The sequence below is a fragment of the Buceros rhinoceros genome, unplaced genomic scaffold, assembly GCF_000710305.1.
Source record: "Buceros rhinoceros silvestris isolate BGI_N320 unplaced genomic scaffold, ASM71030v1 scaffold32398, whole genome shotgun sequence".
Taxonomy (NCBI): Eukaryota; Metazoa; Chordata; class Aves; order Bucerotiformes; family Bucerotidae; genus Buceros; species Buceros rhinoceros.
In genome coordinates, this window is record NW_010426808.1 from 1,410 (window position 1) to 2,252 (window position 843).

Here is an 843-nt window from a genome sequence, read left to right on the forward strand (position 1 = left end):
GGGGGGCGAGAGGATGGAGGTGACCAGGAGGGGTGTTCAGGAGAAGATCCTGATGTCCAGGACACCGTCTGGGTGTCCAGGAGAGGACCCAGATGTTCACGAGGGGATCCAGATGTCCATGAGGGGACCCAGATGTGGAGGAAACCTTCATCTCCAGGAGAGGACCCAAGTGTTCAGAAGACCAAGATGTCCATGAGACCATCCAGATGTCCAGGAGAGGATCAAGATGTCCATGAGGAGACCCAGATGTTCATGAGGGGACTCAGACCCTCGTGAGAGGATTGAGGTGCCCAGGAAATGACCCAGGTGACCAGGGGAGAAACCCACATCTCCAGGAGAGGACCCAGATGACCAGGAGAGGACCAAGATGTCCAGGAGAGGACCCAGACCTTCATGAGAGGATCAAGGTGCCAAGGAGATGACCCCAATGACCACGGGGAAAACCCACATCTCCAGGAAGGGACCGAGACCTCCAGGAGGGGCCCAAGACCTCCAGAAAAGGACTCAGACCTCCAGGACATGACCAGATGTCCAGGAGGAGATCAAGACCTCCAGGAGAGGACCCAGATGTTCAGGAGGGGATCCAGACCTCCAGAAAAGGCCACAACTGTTTGTTACCTTCTGGGGAGGTGGTGGCCCCCCATCCTGACGTGAGGCAGATGGTGCCGGGCTCGGGGAGGCAGGAGGCCACGGGGATGGGCCGGATCCTGTCGGTGAGGATGACGGGCGTCAGGAGCTTCAGTAGCATGATGTCGTTGTCCTTGGTGGTGGTATTGTAGTCGGGGTGTGGCAGGAACTTCTGCACCATCTTCCGGACCTCGCCCCGCTCCAGGGTGAAGAGGT

The 843-nt window shown here is 58.4% G+C and overlaps 1 protein-coding gene across 1 annotated transcript in view; it reads right to left on the bottom strand.

Moving 5' to 3' along the window:
* LOC104498305 (kallikrein-13-like) overlaps positions 1-808 on the bottom strand; it is a gene marked incomplete at its 3' end in the record, with an annotated part of 1,161 nt that extends 353 nt beyond the window's left edge. Inside the window, exon 1 of the mRNA XM_010141662.1 lies at positions 619-808. Coding sequence (XP_010139964.1) covers positions 619-808 — 190 coding nt within the window. The remainder of the gene's footprint in view (positions 1-618) is intronic.
* Positions 809-843: the final 35 nt, after the last annotated feature.